The sequence below is a fragment of the Crotalus tigris genome, unplaced genomic scaffold (genome assembly GCF_016545835.1).
Source record: "Crotalus tigris isolate CLP2741 ecotype Arizona unplaced genomic scaffold, ASM1654583v1 scf7180000024339.11422700, whole genome shotgun sequence".
Taxonomy (NCBI): Eukaryota; Metazoa; Chordata; class Lepidosauria; order Squamata; family Viperidae; genus Crotalus; species Crotalus tigris.
In genome coordinates this window covers 2,166,978-2,193,034 of record NW_024100509.1, presented here as the reverse complement: position 1 = coordinate 2,193,034, position 26,057 = coordinate 2,166,978, and the positions used below count along the sequence as shown (strand labels likewise).

At 38.5% G+C, this 26,057-nt stretch overlaps 1 protein-coding gene across 5 annotated transcripts in view; it reads left to right on the top strand.

The window, feature by feature from the left end:
- Positions 1 to 20,033, top strand: part of RIN2 (Ras and Rab interactor 2) — a 77,072-nt gene extending 57,039 nt beyond the window's left edge. For all 5 annotated transcript variants that reach the window (XM_039325986.1, XM_039325988.1, XM_039325989.1 and 2 more), the window contains 4 exons: positions 10,193 to 10,498; positions 12,060 to 12,191; positions 16,823 to 16,986; positions 17,854 to 20,033. In XM_039325986.1, the coding sequence (XP_039181920.1) occupies positions 10,193 to 10,498; positions 12,060 to 12,191; positions 16,823 to 16,986; positions 17,854 to 18,174 (923 nt within the window). In that variant the 3' untranslated portion in view covers positions 18,175 to 20,033. The remainder of the gene's footprint in view (positions 1 to 10,192; positions 10,499 to 12,059; positions 12,192 to 16,822; positions 16,987 to 17,853) is intronic.
- Positions 20,034 to 26,057: the final 6,024 nt, after the last annotated feature.

The window sequence follows — 26,057 nt, the reverse complement described above, 5'->3', positions numbered from 1 at the left end:
TTAAATAGCATCAAACTATAATGCCTTACAGTACATAATGCAATGCATGGATAATAAAATCCTACTGTTTTTTTTTTAAAAAAAAAAAACTCAAATCAGAACAAATGAAGAACAGGTTCTTAAAGAAAAAAAAGCCAAAGAAAGGGAGATGTCACTTATCTCAGATTTTGTTTGCTTTATATTTTATATAAAGCATTTTATATATTAATGGAAGGATGTGCTTTTTAGTGTTGTTTCTATTCATTTTCGTAAGTATCAGTGGCATCCATTTTGCTTGAAAATGTCCCTCAAGGCAAAAATACTTTCCTTGTAAGCTCATTTCACTGAATTGTTTTCCTTCCCCTTCTCACTGATTCAGCGTGCTCAGAGTTTGTTGAAAAATTCTCTTGGAATAATGGTTTCTGGGATGAAAATTTGGGCTTGCCTTAATTAAATAGCGATTTCCATATGTAGGAGTCAGTGTTTTATTCAACACTAAGGGATTATGTTGCCAAGGCAGTAACAGCCTGTGATTTTTTTTTTAAAAAATGTCATAACTGTAAATGAAATATATTAGTTCGTATCAAGATTTTGAAATATGCTTGTGTTTTGTCTGAATGTATAATTTGCATGTCTTGATGAGTACTCCAAAGTTGAGAAAGCTAGCTTAGCCTTGATGATCTGCTAAGTTACTATCTTCTTCTTTTGTTAATGCCATTCCGTGTCTGGTGTGTGAGAAAGAGAGAGGGGAGGGGCAGTACATTTTAGCTGCATGGGCTTAGTTGAACAATTGATGAGCCATGCTTAATTTTGCAGAAAGGCAGTCTAAGCAAGCAAGAAATTTTGCTTTTGAACAATTTTGCTGCCTTCACCAATCTTGAGGTTTGCAGACAACCACAACAGAGCAAATGCATCAAATGTTGCTGATTTAGTCAAGAGCTATGTGGCAAATCAATTGAGTCATCTTAGGCAATAAAACAAGGCCAGCCTATTCCATAGAATTCAGGCTCTCGACGGTAAATATGTAGAAAGAAAGAGGGAAAACAAATATTACAACTAGACAGTGATATTTTTTCAAGTTTTCTTATTTGTTGTCACTTAATTTCTCTACATTTATGTCTCCAGATGAAGTTTGCTTCAAATAAGCTTTATTCTCAGTTCTATAGGAGGAATTTAGGGTAACAGTTTCTGATCAGAGGCCTGTGATCTTGGTGCTTACAGAAGGAACAAAGTATACTAGTGAAGTAATAGTTTGGTTCATGGTGTGACTTAACAAGTTCTATGTGCACATGTTCATTGCCTAATCCAACATACTATTTCCAAGAATTCCAAGAAATATTTCCATGCCAGATATTTCCAGGAAAGTTGCAAACAGAACAGTCTTGGCATGCAATTTATTTTGCTTCTCACCACTGAATCTAATGGTACATTGTCATGCACTTGGAAATCCCTTTCAGGAAGCATGGAAAATAATCCATGGCATGTTTCATAGGATGAAAAAAATTGTCATTGCAATATTGCATAGCAACGTGTTAAATGTGTTATATGGATTGTGCAAAGAGCAACCTTCTTTCACTTCTCATGGTCAGATAATATTATTCCTCCTCCTTTGCCTTAATTCTTGTTTTATAAGGAAGGGAAAAAAATGTCTCAGTTTTACAAAGATATTACAAAGTCAGTTTGCCGAAGTTACTGACTGTGGAGTATTTCAAGCATTCTAGAACAGGTATGGGCCACCTGTGTGGCTCTCAGTGTTAAAGAGAACAACTTTTAATATCCCTCTCCACCTCCTATGCGGGCTTAAAGTTATGAGAGCAAATGCTGAATAATATGAAGATGGCCATGTGGTGAGTCCAGGGAATTACTTTCAACTGCTACTGTTGCTGTTCCTCATTCAATTGCTTCTAAACCAGCGGTTCTCAACCTGTGGGTCGAGACCCCATTTGGGGTCGAACGACCATTTACGGGGGTCGCCAAACAAGGCTGTCCGCCATTTTTTCCCCCTTTTCTTTAGCTGTGCTACTCCCTTTTATTCTATTGGCTTTCAAAAGCCAATAGAATAGACTTTCTTGAACAGAGTCTAATTCTATTGGCTTTCAAAAGCCAATAGGAATTGTCCAGGCTGTCTCTGCCCTGCTGAGACGGCCAAAAGCCCCAGTCTGCAAACGGTGCTGCAAGGAAAGCTTCCCTCCCTGCTGAGCAACTACTAAAAGTAAGTAAAAGAGGGCCAGGGGTGGGAGGTGGGAGGCCGGCGAGTGCAGGGCGCGCGTGGGGCCCTGCGGGTACCCTACCTGCCTGTGCTGGGTCAGCTGGTGGCCCAGTCGGTGGTTGCCCTGTGCCGTCGCTGCTGCTTGCTGTGGCCGCCCAGGAGCGCCTGGGCCTGCCTGCTGCCCCACCGAACGGGCGGTGGCCAAGGTAAGGCTAGCGGGGCAGTGGCAGGTGCAGGGGGGGTTGCTGGCACGTGTGGGGCCTGGTGGGTGCCTTATCTGCCTGGGCTGGGCCAGCTGGTGGCCCAGCCGGTGGTCACCCTGCCCGTCGCTGCCACTTGCCGTGGCCGCCCAGGAGCGCCTGGGCCTGCCTGCCGCCGCCCTGAACAGGCGGTGGCCAAGGTAAAGCTAGTGGGGCAGCGGCGGGCGCAGGGAGGGTTGCTGGTGCGCATGGGGCCCGGGGGGTGCCTTACCTGCCTGGGCTGGGCCAGCTGGTGGTCGCCCTGCGCCGTCGCTGCCCCTTGCCAGCTAGGCCTCGGCTGGCGCAGGGGGAAGCACCACGCATGCGCGGCGCTCCCGGGCAGGGAAAGTCCTCGACTTACGACCGGTTGGGTAGTCCTCGACTTACGACCGGTTGGGGGGGTCGCAGCATTAAAAAGGTTGAGAACCACTGTTCTAAACCTTGGTAATGCAGTGGATATAATTCAGCTAGGTTGGTCTATCAGTAACTACATCTTTAAGTATCAGTAATTACATCTTCGAGTTTTTGTAAGCTCATGTTTGTGTCATTTTGCCTTCTTCTGCTAGGCTCATTTTTAAATGCCTTCAGTATTTCCACGTAGCAGGGGCTTCTCCAGTGACTTGCGATTATGTTCAAAACATTTAAACTGCAGCATCCCTAGGTTTTTTAGTGATTTCTAGTGAGTCGTTTAGTACTGAATGATATGTTCTTGTGGCCAAAGTATTGTCAACCATTTTCTCCAGCACCGCAATGCCAACACATCCATTTTTCTTCATTTAGATTTCGTTTAGACCAGTGGTTCTAATGCCGCGACCCCATAATACAGTTCCCCATGTTGTGGTGACCCCCAACCACTTATACATCACTGGGTGCCAGGGGCGTGGCCAAAGAAAAGGGGGAAAAATGGCAGATAGCCTTGTTTGGCGACCCCCGTGAAATGGTTGTTCGACCCCAAATGGGGTCCTGACCCACAGGTTGAGAACCACTGGTTTAGACCTTCACAGCCATATATTACAATAGGAAAAATCATAGGGTTGACAATGCAAATCTTTCTTGTTTGGATGATGTCTGCAATTTAATACTTTGTCTAGATCTGTCATAATTATGACAGATTATAATCTTTTTCCCAAGTAGTGAAAGTCTATGTCGTGATTACAGTAATTTTAAAAAAAGCTTTTCTTATTCATCACTATTCAAGGGACTATATTCTCAGTAAAGGCCAATTGCCTATTGTAAGTGCTTAGAACAAGGACTTTTCCTCTTTCTGTCTGCAGTTCTGTCTCCCATGTAAAGAAATGCAGAGCTGTCTCAGGGGAATATAGGAGAAATCCTTTTGGTGGGAACTTGGAGAACAGATTACAGGCTTAAGACAGAAGGAAAGAAACTCAAAATAACATCACCTTGATTTTGTTTAGTATAAAATGGAACCTTTCTTCAGACTTTCAAGATTAATATTAGCCCTTTGAGGCAAGTCAGGTCAACAAAGAGGCATAGCAAGGATTCCAGAATTGTTCAATTCTGTAATAAGGTGGATTCACAGAATTTCACTATCTCTGCTGAAACTGACCAGCAGGCATCTAACTCAAAATGCAATGCAAATTATTCATACTGTCCTAGTAAATGTTTTTCTGGCCCACTCTTCCCGGAAGGGCCCAAGTCATTTCAGAAAGAGACTGCTGAAACTAGATGGGGTTTTTAATGTTTGGTTAGACTCACTCTTTCACCAGCACCACTCTAGACAACCTCTTTGTTGCCTCATCTCCCAGAGTTCCTCACTGAGCAAAGGATTTTTTCTGGCTCAGCCAACAAGAAGAGGCTGCTCAGGTATAATCCCTGTCCCAAGCTATAGCCATTTCCCAATTCCAGCAGGCAGCCAAATCTTTAGCAGAGTTGTCTCCAGGATTTTGGAGAAACCCCAAGCACCCTCTGGAAAGGGAGGAGATCCGTTGGATGCTTCAGACAGATTGATCGAACAGACACCTGAAGAGAGCAGAGATGCCAATAAGCTCCATAGCAGTCCGAGAATGCTGACTTTGGCACCCTCAGATCACATCACATTTTCTCCAAGACAAAAACAATGTCAGATTGGGCTTATTTTCTATTATCTCAGAAAGCAGGATCAGAACAGATGCATCAAAACTACAAAAAACTAGAAGCTCCTCAGAAGGAACTTCCTGTCTGCCAAATTGTCAGTAGAACCGGCTGCCATATAAATGCTGAGTTCCCTTTTAGGGGTAGTTTTCAAGTTATGGCCACAATTGGGACCTGAATTCCCATGGTATGTTCTTGTGATTGTAAAGGAAGTCATCAAGTTACCAGACTCATTTTATGACCATTTTTACTGAGGTCATTAAATCAGGCAATTATTAAGTGAATCCAGCTTTCCCAGTTGACATGGCTTGCTGGAAACCAGTTGGAAAGCTTGCAAGTTCAATTACTTGACCATAGGATGCTGCAACCAGTTGTAAATATAAGTCAGCTGCCAAGTGGCTGAATTGTGATCACATGACCAATAGCTGTAGGTATGAAGAAAAGTTGCAAATCATTTTCTGAGGCCATTATAACTTTGAACTGTCATTAAATGAACAATTGTAAGATAAAGACTACTTGTACTACCGTGTTTCCCCGAAAATCCCACCCCGAAAAAAAGATCTCCCTGATTTGTGAGGGTGGGCCTAATATAAGCCCTACTCCAAAAATAAGGCCTAATTAGTACCCCACACATTCCGTCCCACCCGGCTGCTGCAATGGGGCAGGAGGCCACACGGCACATTGTGCCACTGCCACCACAACAAGGTGAGGCAGGTGGGGAGAGGGTGGAGCTGCCCCATGTTCCCCACACCCGCTTCCTTCAGGGTCCCCCCAGCCAGGCCATTCCTTGCTCCCTTTCACTCCTCTCCCAAGCTAGACTGCCATGCTACCATACGAAGGATGGGCAGGGCAGACCTGGTCCCCCTCCGCCATTTTGGAGCCAGAGGGGAGTGACAGCGAAAGGCTCCACTGCCACTGTGCACCACTGGAGGGGTTTTCTTCACACTCCGCCCCACAGATCACCTACCTGGCGGCAGCTGCCACCTCCTCCTCCTCCACCAACTCTCCCGTGGCTTGCCCCATGACCAGGTGACACAAGCCTCCCCCACCACCTCCCTCCGTCACCACCACTGGAGAGAACGGAGAATGGCAAGCGGAGTGGCTCTGCACAGTGACGCAGAGCAAAGAAGGGCACTTGCTTGCAGCGCTGAATCTGCCCCACTTCTCCCTTCTCCATTCTCAAAATGGCAGCCCCGTTTCCTGCCACTTCTCCTGGCGCTGCTATAGAGCTTGACACACCATCGCCCAGCTCCTCCCTCTTCCTGAAAGCAAAAAAAAACCTTCACCAACCTGCTTTCCAGCTCTGGCACGTTTCTCTCCTGCTGCAGGGAAACGGAGTTCGTGAGCCTAAAAAAAGTTCAGTCAGACCTTCCAACTTCTCACCAAAAAAAAAAAAAAAAGATCTTGCGAATATAAGACACTATCCAAAAGTAAGACCTAATGCTTTTTCGGGAAATACGGGAGAAGTTTTCAAATTTAGAGTGGATGGTCATCTGTCAGAGATGTTCCATTAAATCCTGCAGTAAGCTGTAAACTGGACTAAAAGATCTTCAAGGTACTTTCCAATTCTATGGTTGCGTTTCTGTTACCACTTAAATGGTTTAAGCCAGGGGTGTCAAACTCGCAATGTCACGTGGGATGTATCGCGACTTTTTTTCCATTGCCGGCAATGGGGTGGGCATGGTTTCGACATGACGCATCTGGCCCACGGGCCAGCAGTTTGACATCCCTGATTTAAGCAGTTACTTATTAAATTACTTAATCAATTCATTGTTTAAATTGGTGGGGATCACTTTAGAATAGGATTCTGTGATGCTCCATGGAGTGTTCACCATATCAAAACCATCTCAGTTACTACATACCAGGAGTGAAAGCCGAATATCACCACTGGTGCTTTATTTTTAATTTATTAAACTATAGTGATATATTATGAGTTGTAAGAGTAAATTTTAGTAAATAAATAAAGTGAAAAAAGAGGTTCTTTTAGGACAAAAATTCACACAAATATTTGTTTTCATTATATCTTGTGCCTCAAAAGATTGCATAAGAGTGCTTTTCTACAGGAAGCAGATGGTCATTCCAGAAATCAAAGGAAAGCTACTCATACCATTTAAACACTTCCTCTTTCCACTTTGGAGTGGCTGATTGCCTAAAGAGAGGCTTAAAGTCATTCTAGTTAATTGATAATTGCCCGTGTGATAAAGCACAAAATAATTGTGTAGTGATTAAAAATAATATTTATAGCTACAGTCCTAAACATAATCTCTGGAAAATGCAACACTGTATTTGTGCAGTATCAGACTTACGTCTATAAACAACTTTATCAATTCAAAACCAGATTTTGATTATCTTTTAAGCCAGAGATCATCACGGAGAAACACATGAAATTTCATGTAGAGCAAATTGAAGTGCAGGGGGAAATGTTTTTGATATTTTTCTCTAAAATGAAATTAATACAGTTAAAGAAAAGAATAACTGCAAGACTCAGTTTTGCTAGTCACTGGCAATGTTGCTGTTGAATGCTGTGAGAGCTGTTGGGGCATCTTTTGTACTCTGTTCGGATATGTATCATTTAGTTTTAATGGCTGATTTGTTAAATCAATCCTAAAGTTTCATTTCTTGTAACTCCTTTTGAATTTGGCTCTTCAGAAAAACCTCTCTGCAAGAAGCTGATTCAAGATGTGATCATGTGCCTGGCAAATAATGGAAGTTAATGGAGTTATTTAAAGTAGTTCTCAGTTTCCAGGACTTAGTCATTTAATAATTGAACCACCTCTTTAGCTGATACCCGGCTTTTAAATTGCCGAGAAAATAACTGCTATACGTCTTTAGTACGATCCAGGACTGAGGGCCACACAGCAACCTTCAAATGGTTTCCTTACCTCATTTTCCCAGAAATTTATACCTTTGTTCTTCTTTTTTGGGAGGGATTTTGGGGGAACAGTTGTATGCGTGTATGTTCTGGATTGATAATGCTATTCCACTATCATTCGTTGTTTGAGACAAATTCTTGAGCAACCTATTAAGATTAATTAGATGAACAGGAACAGAATTATTTTTAGGAAGAAACTTACAAAAATTGTAGCATGGCTCATAAAATAACTTTACACATCCATTTTACATAACTACCTTCAGACATCTGAAATACTAATTGTATCCAGTAACCTTCCACCAAGGAACCGCCCCCTTCTCCCCCCCAGCCCCTTCCATGTATCATCTACCAAGTAACTTTTGTAAAATTACCAAAAATTCTACAAAAACTACTCATTTAAACTGAATTAATAAGCACCATTGTTGTTGCCATATGCATCACTGCTCTTCATATTGTACTGAGTGGATTAGGACACAGAATGCTGTGGAAAGTCAGAAAAGATAAACCCTCATTGGGATGAAGCATCAGGAATTGTAGAAAAATATTGTTCAGAGGGAGTGAAGCCATATGCAACTGATAAAGTGCTCCTTTTTGGTTAGTGCTGAGGTATACAAGTACTCATTTAAGGTTACAAATATTGACTGTCTGTATATACAATACATAGTAGTGTCTCTAGAAAACAATGTTGCAGTCTATTCAGAGATTCCAACTAGTTGGGAACTTTGTACTGGTGGGAGGAAAGGATGGATAGTCTGTCAAAATAAAAGATGTTTACACCATTTCTTCCTTTTGGGGAAAAAAAACAATGTTGATGCTTGTGTGGGTGTGTGGTAGTGACTTTGTTGCTGATTGGCTTTGTCTTTCAATGTAGAGAGGCTAAGTTTTTCTTTCAGTCTAACACAGCCCCCAGATTTGCAGCCTGTGTATCATACTCTCAACTGTGATTTCCTGCATTATCACCAATGTCCTTCTCCATCCCCTGAAATATGAGTTCATTTTACTAAGGAATTTATTTATAACAAAATCTAATATTTGTAATTGTTGATTATTTTTTCTTCACCACCACTTTCAGCTTTTCAAATGGTTATTTTTTAAAAACACATGCTAGTGGTTTTATGCATAATTATGCATTACTTTGAAAATAAGTGATAATAATTACCGTAAGTCAATTACAAAAGACTGCTTTACTCAGGTGGCTTATGTCCTGGGACAATACCTTTAACATCATCAAACATCAACATCTGCGTATGCCAGTTCCTTGGAAAGGACTCAATGGGTGGATAAAAATGCCAAATCCAGTCTGAACATCTTACTGACCATGCAACCAACTATAATAATAACCAATGTATTGGCTGCTCAACTGTCAGTGACTTCAGGATATTTTCTGTGTGAAGAGAGCAAGAAAATAAGCAAATGTTACAAGTGGAAATATAATGTAGCAATTAATGTTAAGGATAAGATTTAAATTAGGTGTTTTCCAAACTGGATTGAATATAGTTCCTGGAGCCCAAAATAAGGACCAGTCTTTTATGGAGTATCTACTTTTCTAGTTAAGTATTATGTTATGACAAACAAAATCAAAGGGCAGAATTAATCAATTGGATTGATAGATAGATGGCCATGCTATATCTCTAACTCTGAATAAATGTAAATCTTGTGTCCAGAGAGTTTAAATCGTCTGTCCAATATGTCCTCATTCAGTCTGAATGAGGTTAAGTGTCCCTAGCTTCAGAAAGGAGAAAAAGGAGGATTTGGGAAACTACAGAGCAAATCCCAACATTCTGAAAACAATGTAGTAGTGAAGAACTACAAGTAATGACATCTGTGAAGGACAAGCCTTGCTAAACTACTGTAATGTTAGTATATTTTTAGGCTGCTACAAGTATATCTTACTTTCAGTAAAGCATTTGACTAAGTACTCCATAGTATTCTGATTTAGCAATGTAGTTAAATGTAGTCTGAATGGCCTGACAATGAAGTGGATGAATACCTGGCTTAAAGGTAATTTTCAGAAAGCACTCAGTAATGATCCCTCATTAAAACTGGAGAGAGGTATCGAGTGGGCTGTCACAAGGTTCATTCTTAGGACCTGTACTCATCAGCATTTTTATTAATTAGTTAGATGAAGGGATGGAGGAAATGCTGATCAAATTTGCAGATAACACAAAGGTAGGATACACAATGATCGTGAGAAACCACTTAATTTTATAGTAAAGTAATTAAGAATTTCTCACAGGCTTGCAAGGCAAGGTTGACAAAATATATTAAGTCTGGATTGTTATACTTATAGAGCTTTAATGCTTCAGATGCAGAAGTTTCCCAGTTGATTATATTTTAGCTGAGGATTTAAATCTTTATATATTACTACCAGTAAGTCAGCCAGGAGAATTTTTCTTCCGAATGGAAGTAGTTTTGTTTTCTCTCTGAAACTGAAAATTTTGAAGAAGATATCTAAGACAGAAGTATGATTTCTCCTTTGAGAGCTTCATTCTGAAGAAAATATTTAGATTGATTAAACATCTGTAGTGCTGGGATTCAGGAAAATCTGTGTCATATAACAAACAGATTTTTATTTTACAGTTTTGTCTTTCCTAATTAACATGAACAAAGATGACAATTGCCTTTTTTCCTGTTGAAAAGTAGTTGGAACACTGTTTTTAACATGAAAATTGTTTTAGAAATTTAATGAAATAATTTTCCTGGATGAAGAAATTACATTTTTTCTTTTTTTTTTTTTTGTGGGGAAACAAAAATCAGCTTCTTTGCCAGGTAGTGTTCTTAGCTTGTTTGTCTTTTTTTTAGATGTGGTGTTAGAGAAGGCCATGCATAAATGCATCTTGAAACCCCTCAAGGACCACGTCGAGATGATGTTGAAAGAATTTCATACAGCTGATGGCTCATGGAAGCAGTTGAAAGAGAATCTTCAACTTGTCCGACAGCGAAACCCTCAGGAGCTGGGTGTTTTCGTTCCAACACCAGATTTTGTAGATGTTGAAAAGATTAAAGTTAAATTCATGGCAATGCAGAAAATGTACTCTCCTGAAAAGAAAGTTATGTTGCTACTAAGAGTGTGCAAACTGATTTACACTGTGATGGAAAACAATTCAGGTAAATGTGACATTTGGCTAAAGTGTTATAAGCTGTTCAGAGATGTTTCCGTAAAATGAGAACCATTTCATCTGCCAAAAGAATTTCACATTTCCTTTACTTCTGGTGTATTTTAATATCATACACTTACAATATTTTAGACAGTCTAAATCTTGGCTGCAGATGAGGTAAGGTGACATATTTTTTCCAAATCTTGGTGCAGTTCAGACTATATCAGATTTCTGTAAGAATGGGTCTAGGTATGTTGAATGTGTTGGAGAAAAAAAATAAGAATTTTAGTTTCCATTACCCATGCTTCAGATTTCCTTTTGTGAATACTTTGTAGAGGTAATTATAGTGATGCTTATTGGTCTGAATTTAAATGATGTGTCACTATCGTATAAGAAAGGCTCCTCATATTGGTGCCAACTCACATTGGTTTTAAGCAACAAAATATTTTTTTTGAAAGTCAAAATAGCAAAATAAACATATGGAATATTCTGTGTTTCTTTGGAAATTGCAGTTGTGCTCCCACCTCTATATTCACTGCTGAAAAAGATATTCATTCAATAAACACCACTGTAATTGTTGATGTGGTGGTATTATATATTGAAGGCTGTTATAAAGTGCTTAATGCAAAAGTCAACTATTTTTATACTGGATGATTAATAATAGCTTAATTTTCTGGTATCTCCATGTGTGATATAACATCTTTATCTTAGCCAGCTAGTCTCCAACTGACCCATTTTTCTCAATATAAACAATAATCTTCAAGTTCTGATAGTGCAAGAATTGTGTTGTGGAGTTCAATTATTTGAAAACTTTTGAGGACATTTACTAACATGGATGGATGAATGAAATTCTTTTATATAAGAAAATGTAGGGTTTTTTAATCAAATGTTTCCAGACATACAATTCCTTTTACCAGTCAAAAAATCCTAAATAATAAAAGTGTTGTTGCTATCAGCAAAAATAAAGCATTAAAATCATGAATTGGTGATTTTGAAATCTACTTTCATACATCTCCAATAACATGAAGAGGTAATTAATAGAAGACCATAAAGCTAATCAGGAGCCTTACAATATCAGGTTGTCAAATTTGTATGGACTGTTACACCAGTGGTTTGATTCAATATGTGAATAGGAGATAATTTGTTTAAATGTTGGAGCTATTTGTTCTTAGTGTATTGGTTCTGTATTACATCCTGCTTCCATTCCTTAAGGAATTCTGTTGAGACACAGCTACTGAGATCATCTAAATCAGGTGTCTGGCTGAGGAATTCTGGGAGTTGAAGTCCACAAGTCATAAGGGCCAAGTTTGAAGACCCCTGATCTAAATGATATTAGAATAAATTCCTATTCTATAAGCAAAGTTAAGACTGCATCCAAAAGCTCCATGAGTTCCTATAAACCTCAGACTATATTCAACCTCAGACTATATTGTAAGCATCTGAATGCTTGTCATGGATAAAAATGAAAATGGAAAGTACAGCTTTATAAATGGAGAACAGCAAAAAGATCTAGCAATTAATTCTACTGTTGTTTGAGTTCTGCCTCTCTACATTTCCTATCCTTTCCCTAGGGAGAATGTATGGGGCTGATGACTTTTTGCCAGTGTTGACCTATGTTGTGGCTCAGTGTGACATGCTGGAGTTAGATGTTGAAATTGAGTATATGATGGAACTGCTGGACCCATCCTTGTTGCATGGAGAAGGTAATGTCCTTGAAACTTTAAGGATGATGACTTTTCTCCCAGGAATGTGATTACTGATAGTATGTCTGAATAGAGAAACTTGAAAAGTATGCCAAGGCTCCTAACTTGTTACCAACTGCTTATCAAATGAGTCCTACAAAACAAAACAAAAGATAACCAAACTAAAGGAAATTAAAAGTCTTTTTCCCAGTTGTTATGAAAAGTAAAAAGAGGGCATTTTTTAATCAATGAAGTATGTGTCTATGTGTCTGTATATGCAACTTGGAAACTGGAAAATCTGTTAGCCTGTTAGATTATAATAGCTACAGTATGTTAACGCTTATTGCTTGAACAACAAGTCTGATTCAGCGTGACTTTCCTCACAACAAAGCAAACAAGCTATACTTCTTGTGATATCTAATTATGTTTCTGAAAAGTCTCTCTTGTTGCATTCCACTAATATGGAAAAGGGCTTTTTCATGTTTATGTTTTTGAATGTCAGTTAAAAATAATCCTGCATTATAAAAGTGGATTACTTCAGATTTGTATTTCCATTTTGAGAGCCTGGAAAGTCTACAGATTAATCTGGCTGCCATCAGTTGCTATGGTAATGGTCTAGACTAGGCATGTAAACTCGCAACATCACATGATGGCGGGACATATTGGGACTTTTTCCCCAATGCCGGCAATAGGGTAGGTGCAGTTTCGGCATGACGCATCCGGCCCATGGGCCGGCAGTTTGACATACCTGGTCTAGTCATTGGTATTTGAACATAGATCTTTTTTAATATTTATATTTTATTGTGTTTTACTAATCTAGATTAAATGTTAATATACATTGCAGGTCCATGTATGTTATGCCGTATGCTAAATAAATAAATGTATTTCCATTAATTAATATGCTTCTCTAAAACATTTGTTGATCTATAACGCAGAAGAAAAATATTTCCTTGCCTATAGAAATAATAGAGAGTGTACATATTAGATTAAGAGGGTTCATTGTTGAGGAACAGTTTAAAACAATGGATAATTTTATAACTTTTATATATAAGAGGCCTATTTGCATTTGCTTGCTTAAAGGAAGTGATTCTTTTTCTGTGCCTTTGCCTACCAGTATCCCATCTTTTCCCTTTTAGTACAAAATTGTGTTAATTTTTCAAAATTTTAGAATAAATGGTAGAATTCAAGTGAATTAAAAAGGACATATGCATCAGATTAACAATCTTTGTAACAGTTTGGAGTATTTTAGCTTACGATGTAAAATAACATTAGCATGGATAGGAGCATGTTTGCAAAATCCACCAACGTGGATTTGTTCAGTGGACAACAGCAGTAAAGAGAGTCCACTAATATTTGCATTCCACTAATCAAAAGTTTGCATTAGAAACCTCAAACTTGTTCAAGAGAGATAATTGTAAAAATATAAGTAGGACAGATATCAAAACGCATTCATTAAAGAAGCATTCCTTGTTATTCTTTTTTTCTCAGTTCCAGTATTCTTTATCTTTTCAAGACTTTTATTTATTTACAGGACTTATATGGCCACCTACCTCATACAATGACCCTAGTTAGCTCTCAGCAATTCATAAAATATAATTAAAAACATCTTTTCTCCCCCCCCCCACCAGAGCTAGACCAAACCTCGCAACTCAACCTCCCATTCTAGACCAATGCTTGGGGGAAAGCTAGGTCTTCATAGCCATTGCAGAGGCTAAAAAGTAGGGATCCCACTGATTTCTGGTGGGAGACTGTTCCAAAGACCTGGGAAAGCCACTGAAAAGGTCCCATTAGATGGCAACATTGAAGGGGGGACCTGGAACATACCTACCCTATCTAGCCTAGTGGATGAGCAGATACCTTTGGAAGAGGTAGTCCCACAAGTAACCTGAGCCAATTTTTCATATCCCATGCAGAGATTCTTCCTACCCTCTCCAATGCAGGTGGACTCCATGCAGGTCACACAAATGTTCTGCCTCCCCAGTGTGCTGCATTCATATTCTTGCAGCCCTGCCACAGGCATTATTGTATTCCCTGAGTGAATTTTTGCATATTAACACAACTGGCCCTGTGCAGAGATTTTCTCCAGCCTGCATGCAGATTCTATTGATTTAGTACTTGATTTGGATACCCTGATCTCAGGAAAAGATATAGCTGCTTTAAAGTGAAAAGGAGGGCTAAGAGAAATGGCAAAGAGAGGTTTCTAACTTAGGATGATCTAATTCATAGCTGGGTCTTTGAATCAGTGCATTGTATTTGTGTCATCCAATAGTGGGGCTGCTATTTCTATTACTGCTTTTTCAGCTTTTTGTATATTACCCTTTAGATCAGGGGTAGTCAACCTTGGCTCTTTTATGACTCGGGGACTTCAATTCCCAGAATTCCTGAGCCAGCTTAGCTGGCTCAGGAATTCTGGGAGTTGAAGTCCACGAGTCATAAAAGAGCCAAGGTTGACTACCCCTGCTTTAGATATATTGGTCAATGATTTTGTCAGAAAAGGCATGTTGTGAGAAAGAAACATGAGTAGTGGCTCTTTCCAGTCTGCATTAATGTAGCCAAAACTGTATTTGTCTTAGCGTGTGTATAACCTCTAGGAGAAAAACATATAAATGTGTCTGTTCCCTATAAATTTCTGTTGACTCTTCTATTGGGAGTAAGTGGCATTCAAAGTGATTGCAAGCATTTTCAGAAGATGTTTGAATTTTAAATAGGGCCTAGGGTATGTTTTCCATTCTAAAGAACTATTTCTTTAGATTTCTATGTTTTCACTGATTTGATCCAGCATGAGTCTGGAACAGAGAAACATTCCAGAGACTCTTTCCCTCCAATCCCAAGACAGCTGGAAACAAAAGAATGCCGAAGCTGTTAATTCTGGAAAGAAACTTCCCTTTCCAAGAGAAAACAAAAACAACTTCGACTCAGCTGCTTGCCAAGAGACTGGATGCTGATATTTACTAGGCCACCAAACAACATCAGGCTTTCTCTTTCCCAAAACCTTGGTGGCAGGGGAGGTGGGCATAAGTCCCTTTCTTGTGAAAGAGCGCCACGCTTAGAGGGGCTGAGAGAACTGTTCCAAAATTCCAGTCACTTGATAATTCCACCTTCAGCTATACACAAATATATGTGTGGTTGCATACAATAGCACATATGCAGATGGGTACATTACTCTTGCACATGTATATTCTCTCACACAGATTGCTATGTTTTGTTCCCATGGGCAATTGACATGCAGTTATTTTAAATCTTTTTCATTAGAAAGAAAAGATCTGACTCATCTCCTTTACTCCCTCCCCCTTTTTTTTCCTTTTTGCCTTTGAAATAGTCTTTAAAAATGCTACGGCCGTAGACAAGTCCATTCAGTTTTATAGACAACAGTTTGAGAAGTGCTGTTGCCTTCTTCCTAGGGCTTAGAGCAGTGGTTCTCAACCTTTTTAATGCCGCGACCCCCCCCAACCGGTCGTAAGTCGAGGACTAAACCGGTCGTAAGTCGAGGACTAAACCGGTCGTAAGTCGAGGACTAAACCGGTCGTAAGTCGAGGACTACCCAACCGGTCGTAAGTTGAGGACTTTCCCTGCCCAGGAGCGCCGCGCATGCATGGTGCCGCCCCCTGCGCCGGCCGAGGCATAGCTGGCAAGCGGCAGAGACGGAGCAGGCCGACCACCGGCTGGGCCACCAGCTGGCCCAGCCCAAGGGAGGTAAGGCACCCGCCGGAAAAGGGGAAAAAAATGGCGGACAGCCTTGCTTAGCGACCCCATGAAATGGTCGATCAACCCCAAATGGGGTCGCGACCCATAGGTTGAGAACCGCTGGCTTAGAGGGAGTGACCATCACAAAGTTAGCCAGGTACCTTTCTCGCTGAGGGCGAGACTTAGAGCTCAAGGTCCACCATTCCTAGTCCAGCATCTTAATCACTAGATCAGGGATAGGCAACCTTGGCTGTTTTATGACTCGTGGACTTCAACTCCCAGAATTCCTGAACCAAGGTTGTCTACCCCTGCACTAGATGAATCTGGACTTACTCCTAATGGAATTCAAACTGATCAAGTGAAAAGCAAGATCCCACCGTACTCTGCCAGGGACTTTATGTAGGTCACAGGTTCTCAATTACTCATCCCTGCTTTTAAATGATAATGTAAAGCTTCTGATTTATCTGCTATATTTGTGCAGGGCTAATAATAGATGAAGATAGAAACTAAAGGAGCAGAAAAGTTTAATTCACCATTGGCATAATTATTTTGAAGCTTCCTTTTTACAGACATCTTTTTCTATATAAGCACTTCCACTGCAGAACCTCTCTCCTTTGCAGAAAATTCTTGAGATGTAAACATGTACCTTCGGTATTCATGACATTTCAACCAGATCTCTTGAACTTCACTAAATGAATAATATAGTATTATTTTTTACAATGGAGTGCTATAATGGAAAACGTGATAGATAAATAGCCATTAAGGAGGACTGGACCTCCTCATTGGGAATCCCTAACAAGTTTCTGAGAAAACTCAGGACTCTTGACAGGTTTCCAAATAACTGCTAAACTATTTTACCTTTTTCTTTCAAATTAATACACCATGGACATTATGGATATGGTTTTGATTTATTCCTTCACATATAACCAACTCATTAATAATAATCCCTCTCCTTGTAATTTTCACAGGCGGCTACTATTTGACAAGTGCATATGGAGCACTGTCCTTAATTAAAAATTTCCAAGAAGAGCAAGCAGCCCGACTGTTGTGTTCGGAGGCCAGAAATACTCTCAGGCAGTGGCATAAGCGGAGAACAACAAACAGAACGATCCCATCTGTTGACGATTTTCAGGTATCGTTTATGTTTTCCAGGAAATGATTTTTCTGTATCCAGGTAGAAGACTGGTGTTATAGAGTGCATAGCACCGTACGTATGATTTCCCCTGGCAGATGTTAGTTAAGCAACTAACTTCCTTTGAAAAAGTCAAATGCAATGTATCAATTACATTTAGAATTAACAATGGGGAGAAAGATTTCATTCAACTAACAAAAAACATACAGGAAATGTGTGTGATCAACTGCCGTTATTAAGTGGTGAAATCATGTGCTTTTTCTCTTATTTCCCGCATTGCTCAGCAATGAAAATTTTAGTCCCACTTACGGCTGTTAAGTGAGGATTACCTGTAGTACAAGGACAAATTGTATTCCAGCATGCATACGTTGCATTTCTTTCCTCCCTTCTTTATCAACTCCTTCCTTCCTCCTCTGTTTTTCTCTGAATCCATCGTATGTTCCCTCGGAATCTTTGCAATACCATTTGCATATTAATTTTATGCAACACCATTCTGAACAATACCTTCCTTTTTATGTGAATAGTAGTAGTAGTAGTAATAATAATTATAATAATAAGGCGGCCTTACTAGGAACTGCTTCCATCCTGCGACGATACCTGTAATAACATCCCACATCTGCTTATCCCAGATCCTGGGTAAGGACTCAATAGGTAGACAAAATGCCAAATCCAGTCTGAACATCTGGCTGACTGCGATGATCCATAATAATAATAATAATAATAATAATAATAATAATAATAACAACAACAACAACAACAACAACAATAATAATAATAATTTGTTTGTACTGGTACAAGATGCAGCATTGAATGCTTTGCTCCCGAATGTATATTTTAATTTTTTCCATATATTTTTCCACTCCCCAGAACTACCTACGAGTTGCATTTCAGGAAATCAACAGTGGCTGCACAGGAAAAACATTGCTAGTGAGGCCATATATTACTACAGAAGATGTTTGCCAGCTCTGTGCTGAGAAGTTTAAAGTGGACACTCCTGAGAACTTTAGCCTGTTTCTTTTTATTGATGACACTTGGCAGCAACTGACAGAAGATACCTATCCCCAAAAAATCAAAGCTGAACTGCACAGTCGGCCACAGCCTCAGGTCTTCCATTTTGTTTATAAGCGCATCAACAGTGATCCTTATGGGGCAATATTCCAGAATGACAACAGTGACCAAAATACTTAAAGCTAATTATTTTAATTGTTATATAAATTGACTGGGAGTTGAAATTAAATGATCCATATTCTCTAAATCCTACTGATTAGTAAAAATATGAATTATGAATTACTATCAGTGATTATACATAATCTACAAAAAAAATGCTGACATCCAGGTTTACAGGCTCTTCGAAAGCAGAACATAGCATTCACCAACTGTAACCTGACATTGTGACTTTTCAGATATTCAGCAGTACCATCACATGCAGACCTGTAGTGAGTTTTATTCATATCTTTATTTTATGCATTATTTTCAATTGCATATGCAGTGGATCTGACTTCTTTTAAACTAACTGTTAGGTTGATCATTTAATCAGTGTATATATGCATTATTTTCCGATGCAGAGCATCAGTAAAAATATGGATAACAATCTTTTTTTAAAATAGTTGCTTTATTATTATTTTATTGAAAGCAACTTTTATATATATTTCAAGAAATTTTATAGCAGTTGCAGGTAAACTGTCATGTTTGTAAAGTATTTTTTTAATGATAAAATATTCTATAATTATGCATGTGATTTTAACACAAAATAGAAAATAAATCTCTTGCTGGTTTTAGAGTAAGTGATGTTTTTTATTTAATTATGTATTAATATCTAGCTTTCTAAAATGTCAAACCATATTTTTAAAAATGATTTTTAAGCATTTTTGAAATTGGTTATTCAGACTTCAGCAGTAAGAAGATGGTTATGTCCGATAGACATGTTTTTGGAAAAGATGGTTATATCAAGTAGGTTTATCAAAAGAGTAAGTTTGGTTTAAGAATCACATATATTAGGGAAGAAGAAGACTGAAGAAGATACTTGGATAAGCAGTGAAACATTTCAAACTATTTCAAAAAAGAAAAGTCCATTTGCCATGACTCAACTTCCAGACATATAGTACGGAAGTGTTCAGAATTAGTACAGTTTTTTTGGTCTTTATTTAATAAGATTGATGCATATACTGTAACCATATTTTAAAAATGAGGACCGGTGTTTCTTTTTCTCCTGAGTAGTTCAATACATATTTGCAGAACTGTGGTTTGGTTTCCAAGAGGACAGTCTGTCACTCTTATCAAACATAATATTGTGAAACTGTATCTGGTCTGAAGTATAAGGCTTCTTCTAAAACATGAAGAAATTTGTGAACTAATCATTTCTATTTTTAAACAGCTATAGAAATAATGCTTTGACATCTGTCGTGTTAAAGACTGCAGGAAAATTGAGTTGATCAGTTAAAGGTTTTGCCACAATTCGGAAGCAAGCCCATCAAACACGATTAAAACTGTAAATTTTGCTTTCAGTAGGAATTTTGATAGAAACTGTACTTTTCTACTTAAAAATATCAGAGCTAAGAATTTGCCTTAATCTGTACATTCAGCAGATTTACCAAGATGATAGAACAGTAAACAGTCTTTCAGCTTACATTTGTGTATGTCATTTGTTTCTAATACTTTTTCTTTAAGTTCCCAAACTACATGCGAGTGAAATTCTATTCTGTCCATTCATAACTAGCAAGGTTTCTGCCCCCCCCCCCCAATAGGCAATACCAACTGCAGTGTAAAGGATATGGGGAAACAACTTTGTCTCTGCAGCAATTAAATTGTTCAAGGCTAAAGTTCTTGGGATGAGGCTTTATGAATCTCAGATGTGTAGTATTTACAAAAACTTCTTATTTGAATGAATACAAACAAAATTCTTAAAAACAATAGCACATACCCACCTCACAAGGTTGTTGTTATGAGGAAAATAGGAGGGGGAAGGAGTATTACGAATGTTTGTTGCCTTACTTATAAATATAAATAGATAAAAGATCTAATCACAAAATAAAAATAAATATTCCTTATTTGACTTCTCATTCCATTTATTAACAAAAAGATTGAACTGTTAAAGTTAGAAACTGGATGTGTTCCAATAATAGTCAGAAAGCAACTTCTGAAGTGTGAAATTATGACTTCTCCAGGAAGCAAAGAATCACAGAGATTAAATAGTCAGCATTCACTAAAGGGAGAAGAGTTTCAAATAAGAGATAACAGTAAGAGATAAACATGGACATGTTTTTCAATCACTTTCTTTAAAAAAAGTGATGCCTCCTTTTCTACATAAAAAGAGATAAAAAACTTTCTGCATTTGGAAGAGAATTTCTCCTAACTAGATAATACGAGCAATTTAATCTTTAAGTGCAGAAGGAATCTGGAAAATGTATATGGCTATGTCAGAACAATGACATTAAACTCTTTTAAATGCTAGAACCCAGCACTTACGTAATAAATTACTGAAAATGCTGGATTATATATCTCTATTTGTAAAAAGAAAAAAGAAAGATAGAAAGAAAAAGGCTTCCATTATTCTATCTAACTGGACAATTAGAATGTCTTGCAAGTTTCTGAGGAATTATTACAGTATCTTAATACTCTGGGGCTCTCAAAAATATCTGACCTACATATACTAGTATGTTCTGTTGCACAAGATGTATATGCTTTATGCTTGATTTGCCATGTAATTGTCGGTTCAATGTATTTTTTGTTTAATTTGGTCAATGATAAAACAAACCTTCTCTACATGGTAAGGCAATAATACCTGGGCTGCATAAATCCAGACAACTGCTGGATAGCAACAGAGGCACAGAACATGCTACCTCTTTGCTGCCACCTACTGCTATCAGATTTTTTCTCACCCAGTCTAACATTGCAAGTGTATTTTCATCCATATGCTTTTAGGATTATGCTGCAAATAAAGCTATTGATGAAACTGCTTCCAACTAAAGAAGCTTATACTTGTTTCAAACTGTGTTAAGTTTTTCTATAAGCAGTATCTTGTCCAGATATAATAATAAAAGCCCCTTTAATATACAGTAGCCTAAGGATACAATATTGACAATGGTACTAAAGAAAATATTTTCTTATAAAGCAATAGTTTTGAAAAATGGAATATTTATTTTTAGTTCTCTAAACTAGTTACCTATAAAAAATACACAAATTAAGGCTTATGTCATGGTTCCGACAGATGAAACTCTTCAAAAGAACTTTGAAGCATTGTTTACCTTAAAGAATCTTTTATTCGAGAAACAAAGTATCGGCATTACATCGTTGAAACCAAAAACTAAATTCTCCTCCCCTGGATACAAAGTAACAAAGCAGAATTCTCTCCTCCAATAAACAGTCATAAATCACATCCCCCAATTAACTTGAAGCGTGGGCTTTCTCCCCAGCTCTCCAGCCAACTCTGGGCCCAATGACCTTGGGTTCCCATGGCTGAGTTATTATTGTTATGACCAGCTGGACTCTCATCCACATTCCCCCTCCCAGCATCAACTAACTCTAAAAGCAATAGAGAAAAATGGCTGCATTTCCATCTGTTGTCAAAGCAAGAACATTTGATGTTAGCAGTGTTGACAGCTCAAATGTTTATTTTTCCTAAACAGCCAAAAGGAGAAACAAGGACAGCCAATAAGAGTGACAAGAGATGTTCAGTCAGATAACCTCTATCAGGACACATGGTTGGGAAACAGGAGATCTGAACTCACATATTCCACCCACTCAACCTTTTGAAGGTGGAAGAGGGAAAATCAGTCACAACAGAGGCCAAGAAAGAAGATCTAGGATCCAAACTCACAATATGTACATATTTTCATAACCTATTTGACTCTACTATCCCATGAGTAAACAACATTTAGCTGTAGATGACTCAAGGAACCAAGAGGTGTCTCATGTATACAGGAGTGGTCATTACAAGTAGAATCTCAAGACTTGGTTATTTTAAATTCAAAAGTAGTTTGATCAGGATCACAGGCACCATGAGTGCGATGACAACATTTGCTCCACCCCCAAACTATTTTCTGTCCCTGTCAGGACGCCTCAAATTGATTTGCCTACTGTTTATTGCTTATGCGTATGTATTCATTTTGGGGGCCTGCCATTCTGTTGGAAGGGGGGCTTGTTTCGGGGATGCATTTGCCTTGCTCTACTTTAACTCCCTCCATGTGAAAGGAATGTGGCATGAAAACATCTGTCTTATCTCCAGATGGCGGAGTCTGGGACTATTGGGAAACGAAACCGAGAGAGACCTTGAAAATGGCACTAAGTCACTAAGTTCCCAAAACAACCTAGTACCTATGGATTGGCTAAATTTCAAACAGACGGTTGGACACTGTGGGGAGGAGACCTGAATAGGCTTTTTGATGTAACTAACCTTTCATGCCCAAACTCTTTAGACCTTGATTTGCCTTCCTGCTATCACTAACTCTCAATAAAAGTTCATTTTGAAACGATGCCTGTTTCCAGAGTTCTGCTTTCTTGGGAGATCTAGTTGAGGCAGATCTTTACAGTCCCCAAAATCAGAGTAGTTGGAGAATATAATTTTTGCAGTCTTTCTGCAATTGTATTGGAGCCTAAAAGAGATAACTAATAACAATAAAAGTTAAGTTTCTCTCTTAAATCTAGACAATAGAGTGAGCCATAAATTTGAATTTGAACCACTCTATTTGAATGAATTGGGAACTGAACATCAAAATCCAAAAATAAGTTTCTGAACTGAACATCAGAAGGCTGGGATTTTTGTTGCAATAGTATGATACTCATTTCTTCCAAAAGAGGCTTAATTGGATCTGGACCAAAAATAAGGTCAGTATGGATCTTTATGATTTTTACATAGTATTCAATTGTAACTCATCTAACATCACATAAGATGTTTTATAGAGAATAAATTATTACTGGACATTCATAGATCCAATAAGTTTGGAGCTATGAGGATGCAAAAATATGGATCCAAAGCATGGATCCTCTTGATTTCTTCAGATTCCACTTAAACCACATCATATAGACAGACGTCACAGAACCAACAGTAGATTCCAAGAAAGAAAATGTGAGACTCATTCAATGTCTATGATTCTATATTTTAGATGCATCCTGGCAATCTATTAAAATCCCTGCTTTAATCCCATCCTTAAGATTTATGCTTCAGATCCTTATTTTTCTATTGGGGTACAGCAAATTGTTGAATTCATTGTTATTTCTCAGTCTATGCAAATGGAGATTTTCTATGATTTAATTGTTTCTAGACAGATCTAATATATAAAAATAGGTAGATTTATGTTATGTCCCCTGAATCCACATTTTAATACAACTAAATATAACAACAAATAAATCTGAACTGATTTTTACCAGTTTCTTCATTCAGGCTGTTGTGTTCCATGACTTGAATATAGTTTTGGATGGTAGAGAAAATATAAATATATGTTAAAAAAAATCAAAATCAAATAACATTTTAAAAAATCAGTGCCTCAGAGCCAAAAACGGATGTTTGGTTGTTGTGAATTGTCCATAATTTGATGACTTCAGATTCTGAGAAAAAAATCATCTGAAACAGGAAGGGTACATGCTGTTTTTTCGATTTCCAGTTGGTAATACACAAAAGTTTTCGAGCGTAAGGATTTTGTCGTCATGTTGCTTAGTAATCTTACATCTTCCCATTCTCTCTTTTGCTTAAATTAGATAAAGTTCGTAAACGAAACCTAGGAACAGTTGTGCAATGCCCATGGTTGCTGTATCCTGCAAGGGAAACCGTCATTTGAGGAACTTTATATCGGACACGCCGAAATCTCAGACTTTTAAGTACATAGTGTTTTAATTCCACTCGTTTGTCCACCGAAACCAAAGAAAATTTTTGCAACAAGGTGAAACTGCTCTATTCAAAAGATTGTGGAATTGGATCTAGTCTTGGGTCTAAAAATACAGTAGTGAAAGTGTGACGTGTAACTGAGCTGTTCTATTGTGTTGCCCTTTGATAGCTATTCCTCAAATGAATCTGTCTCAATCCGCTTGGCATTCTGAACGCGAGGGCGGCAATGTTTTACGAATTGAAACCCTTTTACAGTGTTTCTCAACCTTGACAATTTTAAGGCATGTGGACTTCAACTCCCAGAATTCCACAGCCAGCATTGCTGGCTGTGGAATTCTGGGAGTTGAAGTCCACATGCCTTAAAATTGTCAAGGTTGAGAAACACTGCTTTAGAACTATCGGCAACCTAAATAAATGGCGTAGGTACCCTTCAAATGGGAGAAAAGATCGCCGAGCTCAGTGTTTATCAACTTGGCAACTTGAAGATGTGTGGACTTCAATTCTCAGAATCTACTAGTCAGTTATTGCCTGGGGAATTCTGAGAGTTGAAGGCCACGCATTTTCAAGATGCCAAATTAAAAAAAAAATAACACTGAACTGCTTCAATGGTTTCTTCGCGAGTGAATGACGACGTACTGTACCGATAGCAGGAATAGAAAATGAGGATGTCCTGGCCGACAAAGTAGCAGTTAAACTACGGAATTGTTGCTAATCTAATTTATTATCTCTATGTTTGTCCCTCTTATATTTCCCCCTCTGACGTTAGGGGGCGGAGCATTACGCAACAGCTCAAGTCCTAGTTTGAGCGGAAATAGAGGAAAGTATTTCCGGGTCGATTGGCAGGCTGTTCTCTGTACATCCTTGCTGGGGGTGTTTGTTTGCTCAACTCTTTTCATCGGAGGAAGTCTGAAAGTCAAGAAGAATTTAAAGGCCAGCTCCCATAGAAAAGAAGCAGAACCAACTACAGCCGCAATTTTGCCAACACAGAACTAACTCACTGCTTCTTGCCCCGTGGACAGAGGGCAACCTGCTGTTGCCTGCATTGCAGAGTCTTAAGGTGGAATCACAAGGCAAAAGCATCGTTTCCAAGATGGAATATTAGAAACCGTCTTTTCCCCAGCTAAGAAAACACTGTTGCGGGGGAGGGGGGCGCGCATACTTGGATGTGACCTAACAGTGCATTTATGTTTGCAGAAAAACTGTTTACCATATGAAGATTATGTCACCTTTACTTAGGGATTCTCCAAAACATGAATTGGCCAGGGATACTAAACACCTGGAAGTGTCTTGAACTTAATCATTTCTGTTTTGGAGGCATAAGCCAGCAAAAAAAAAAAAAAGATTTCAACGGGAAGCTTGATAATATGTGTATACTTTATACCAGGGATAGGCAACCTTGGCTCTTTTATGACTCGTGGACTTCGACTCCCAGAATTCCTGAGCCAGCATGAGTCATAAAAGAGCCGAAGTTGCCTACTCCTGCTGTATACAATAGAACTTTTAGTAAGTTTAAAGGAACAATTAGGATATTGGCTTGGAGATATTTATAATAATAAAGTTGGAAGGGACCTTGGAGGTCATCTAGTCCAACCCCCTGCTCAGGCAGGAAACCCTACACTATTTCGGACAAATGGCTGTCCAGTCTCTTCTTAAAAACTTCTAGTGTTAGAGCATTCACTGCTTCTGGAGGCAGTTGTTCCACTGGTTAATTGTTCTAATTTGATTTATTGGAATTTTCTGAATATTCCTTAGATTTGCTGTCAGAATTTTTTTATTTATATCCCACCTTTATTATTTGTACAAATTACTTAAGTCAGAAAACATCTAACACTCTTTCCACCTTCTTGTTCCTCACAACAACAATCGTGAGGTGGGTTGGACTGAGAGAGGTACCAGCTGGCTTTCATGCCTGAGGCAAGGTTGGAACTCATGATTTCCTGGGATCTAGTCAGGTGCTTTAACCATTATACCAAACTGGTTCTCCAAATGATAATTAGCCAGAAACATACTAGGAATATATACTGTATATATTAGCCTTAAAGAAGTTGTAACTATTTTAGCCTATGAAGAGATTCCACCTAGAAAGAGTTTGGTCATATTTTCCTGAAAGACAAAATTTAAAATTTGTAAGTTTTCCAAATCTAAAAATTAAGAAATTTCCTATTATGTGGGAGATCCAGCCTAAAGAAATGGATACACCCATATATTTTCTGAATATTTATTCAGAGGCCCATGACTGTGAAACTGCCCT